Here is a 4013-nt window from a genome sequence, read left to right on the forward strand (position 1 = left end):
GCTCACTCACTGCAGGGTCTCGCTCACTCACTGCAGGGTCTCGCTCACTGGCTGCAGGGTTTCAGGAGACCCACTGGCCAGGGCCTCAGCCTCTGGGTGGGGTCCCGCTCCCGGGGAGTCTCGCTCAGGTGGCCGCTCAGGCTGTGCTTCTCCCGTCTCTGTCCTAGCCTGGTGCTGCTGGTCCTCCTTAACGTGATGCTTTTCTACAAGCTCTGGACGCTGGAGTACACCACCCAGACCCTCACTGCCTGGCAGGGCCTGAGGCTCCAAGAAAGGTAATCCTCCCCTCGCCGCCACCCTCGCCTGCCCCGGACCCTGCCCTCGCTCCTGCCTCCGGTCCCCGTGGGAACCCCCTGCCCTCTGTGACGGCCCATCAGCCAGCTCCGAAAACTGGCCGTAAAGGTTGCACGGGCCCCGGGGCAGGAGCGGAGGGCAGAACGCTCTGATGTGCCTCTTTGTCCTTTAGGGGTCTGGGAGCACAGGACAGTCCACTGAGCATAACTCCAGCTGCTGGGGGACCCCTTCTTCCACCCCACAGGTTACCCCAGTCGCAGACAGAGTGGGCCCAGCTCTTAGAGTCCCAACAAAAGTACCACGATACTGAGCTCCAGAGGTGGAGAGAGATCATCAAATCCTCCGTGATGCTCCTCGACCAGGTGAGGCCCTCTCCTCCTGGCCCTCGTCTCCTGGAGACAGACTCCTTCCTGTGTCCTGAGAAGGTCACCACCGCCGTCACCCCCACCGGCCGCATCCTCCCACCCAGGCCTTTCGTAGGCCATCCTTGTTCTCACGTTAAAGGCATCTCTGAGTGAGCTGGTGGAAGCAACTCTGGATGTGCAACAGGAAAGCTGTAGGTCAGGCGAAAGGAGGCTCTGTGTTTGGCCCGTTGCCATCTGATAACCCCTTTCACGGAGAGTCATCTTCCCGGCAAGCGTGTCCGCCCAGCTCTCCTTGAACACGCACTCCCAGGACATGCACACAGACACAGCCTCCCAGGGCACCCGCCGAGGCTGCCCTGACCGTCTGGGAAGAGGGCTGTCCCTGTCTTCTCCAGGCATCTTCTCCCCAGTACAGCTGCTGTCTTCCTTCTAAACTTTAGCTGCATCTAGTATGTGTTTAGAGGCTCGTGGTCATCTTTGGAGCCACGTTTAAGAAGGGAATTTTTCTAACCACAAGAGGGCAAACAGTGTAGGAGGCATCCAGCAGCCCTGTCGCATCAGGAAGGGCTGATGGAGTTGAAGACTCTCAGGACCGGGGAAGACGGATGAGAGCAGGGTAGTCCGCAGATGCTGAGGCCAACAGGGTAGCCTGCTGTATGCTCCAGAGGCCTGGCCTGGGGCTGGAAGTCGGAGGGCATTGGCTTTTTGAGTTGTCATAGAAACACACTGCTCATGATTAGAACTACTCGGTGAGGGAATGGCTGCTCTGGACTGAGATTCCTCCACCTGGAAGGGCTGTTGGGGGTGGGGGTGATGGGTAAGGAACTTATGAATTACTAGAGGCCCAGTGCATGAAATTTGTGCACACTGGGGGGAGAGGGGGCGTCCCTCAGCCCGGCCTGCACCCTCTCTCAGTTTGGGAGCCCTGCAAACGATTGCCCTGCAGAGGGAGGCCCCACCCACCTGCTGCAGAGCTGCTGGCCGGGGAGCCTGGGCCTCCCTCTGCGGGGCGATCATGGGGTGATGGCAGGCCCCCCACCCAATCACATCGCACCCACCTTGGCTGGCCTGGGCTAGTGCATGTCATAGCATGGTCCTCCAGACGGTCATTCTGCTGTTTGGCCGTTTGGTTGATTTGCATATTATGCTTTTATTAGTATAGACATGAGAGGGGGGGATGACCCCATTCTCTTCCAACCCTAGAATTCTATTTCAGGATGGGTCCCCTTAAGTTGGAGCGTGGAACAGTCAGATTTACAGCATGGTGGAATGTGTTGGGATAGGTGTTTTGTTTCATTACCTTTAAAAGTAACTTATAAGAGAACTAGTGGCCCAGTGCACGAAATTTGTGCACCAGGGGGTCCCTCAGCCCAGCCTGCACACTCTCCAATCGGGGACCCCCTGTGGGATCAGGCCTAAACCGGCAGTTGGACATCCCTCTCACAATTTGGGACCACTGGCTCCTAACCGCTCACCTGCCTGCCTGCCTGCCTGATCACCCCTAACCTCTCTGCCTGCCTGCCTGATCACCCCTAACTGCCCTCCCCTGCCATCCTGGTCTCGCCCCTAATTGCTCTCCCCTGCCAGCCTGATTGCCCCTAACTGCCTCTGCCTGCCTATCGTCCGCAACTGCCCTCCCTGCCCTCCCCTGCTGGCCTGATCTTGCCCCCAACTGCCCTCCCCGGCCCTCCCCTGCCGGCCTGATCGCCCCTAACTGCCTCTGCCTCAGCCCCCACCACCATGGCCTTGTCCAGAAGGAAGTCAGACGTCCGGAAGATGGCCGGTCGACCTGGTCTAATTAGCATATTACCCTTTTATTAGTATAGATAGATTATATAGGATAGGATTGCTTACATGGTGGGGGGGGATTTTTCAGCAGGAGGAGATGCTCTTGGCAGACAAAAATACATAATCCCTATATCTGGACTGATAGCCAGCCATATGCACTATACTGCCAAACCGGTCATTAAAACAGCTGATTGCCCCTAACCCCTTTGCCTTACACCAAACAGCTGTTGCCCTTAAAACCCCCTCCTCAGCCCCCACCTTAGGTTCTTCCTTCGCAGTTCACCCAGATTAGGTTCTGATTGGTAAGTTTCTATGCCAGTCAGTGTCAAAAGCTCCTCCTTCTAGGCAGCCATTGGCTCCTCTCACTTCACCCAGATTTGGTTCTGATTGGTCAGTTTCTATTCCAGTCAGTGTCTCCAGGCCTATCTCCAGGCCCAGGCCTTATTAGAGAGGCAGAGCTGATCAGTAGCCCGAGAAAGAGAGAGGCAATGGCTGATCAACAGCTGCCACGGAGGCTGCGGATCAGACCCTGCCTCTCTCTTTGGGCCTCTCTCCAGGCCTGATCCGCAGCCCCCTCGGCAGTCAGTGCTGGGTCGCCGCGCCTGCAGCAGTGGCAGTCAGTGCTGGGTCCCCACGGCAACCCAGCACTGACTGCAGGACTGACTTCTGGTCGGTCGAGCCTTCGGTTGTTGTGGACCCTTGGTTTTTATATATCAGGATAGTAATGGGCCCTCAATTCCATTAAGCAGAGGATACAGGACCAGAGAAGAATATGGTCAATTAGGCAGAGAAGCCAGAGGTTCTCAAAACCTAGAGCCACGCGCCCATGAAATGTGAACTCTGTGGTGTTGTGACAGAGCAGCTTGCTGAGATAGAACGTGAGCATGTGGTGTGAAGGCGGCTTTAAGGCTCTGCCGCTGGAACCGCCCCGTTCAGACTGTCACAGCCTAACAGAGGGAGCGTGTCTGTATCCTGAAGGAGGCTAGGGGTCCCGTGAAGGTCAAGTCAGTGCCACAGATACAGCTCGGAGCCGCCTCAGTGCTCTGCGTGGCACGGGGGTAAGGATAGGAGACATTGCGGTCCCGGCACACAGGAAACCCAGCCACCAAAGATGGCTGCAGCCCCAGGCCAGTGAGTGGTGAGAGGGACCTGGGAAAGAGAGGATTGAGCCAGAGGAGGTTTGGGTTTGTTCTGGGCCCGCACCGATGGGAGAGACTGGGACGGGTAAGAAGGGCGAGTGCAGGCGGAGGGAGCGCTGGCAGGATGCACGATACAGGGATGTCGCAGTCAGGGTAGTGGGGACGCCGAGAGAAAGGAGTAAGAGGCCACAGAAGTGGCAGCAAAGTGGCTCCTGGCAGCACTTGAATGCTTTGAGCGAGTTCTTAAAATTCAGTGCTGCAGGCCACACATCGTGAAGACGCGGTGATGCGGCGACGTGTGCGGCGGTCCCCGTGCCGATCGGCGGCGCCCTGTCTGCCTCAGGCTGTCCCTGAATATTGCCCCTGACTTAGGAGCACAGCTCCCTGTCGCTCCCTGGCATGGCGGGGTCCCCGCTGTGAGCGGGCA

General features: G+C 57.8%; 1 protein-coding gene across 4 annotated transcripts in view; it reads left to right on the forward strand.

Annotated features, from left to right (window-relative positions):
- GRAMD1B (GRAM domain containing 1B) overlaps positions 1 to 1474 on the forward strand; it is an 81523-nt gene extending 80049 nt beyond the window's left edge. The window contains exons 18-19 of one of the 4 annotated variants that reach the window (XM_014537659.1): positions 168 to 275; positions 467 to 1474. In XM_014537659.1, coding sequence (XP_014393145.1) covers positions 168 to 275; positions 467 to 812 — 454 coding nt within the window. In that variant the 3' untranslated portion in view covers positions 813 to 1474. The remainder of the gene's footprint in view (positions 1 to 167; positions 276 to 466) is intronic. The other 3 variants (XM_014537657.1, XM_014537656.1, XM_014537658.1) reach the window with 3 other exon arrangements.
- Positions 1475 to 4013: the final 2539 nt, after the last annotated feature.

This window comes from Myotis brandtii, unplaced genomic scaffold (genome assembly GCF_000412655.1).
Source record: "Myotis brandtii unplaced genomic scaffold, ASM41265v1 scaffold181, whole genome shotgun sequence".
In the NCBI taxonomy this organism is placed as follows: domain Eukaryota; kingdom Metazoa; phylum Chordata; class Mammalia; order Chiroptera; family Vespertilionidae; genus Myotis; species Myotis brandtii.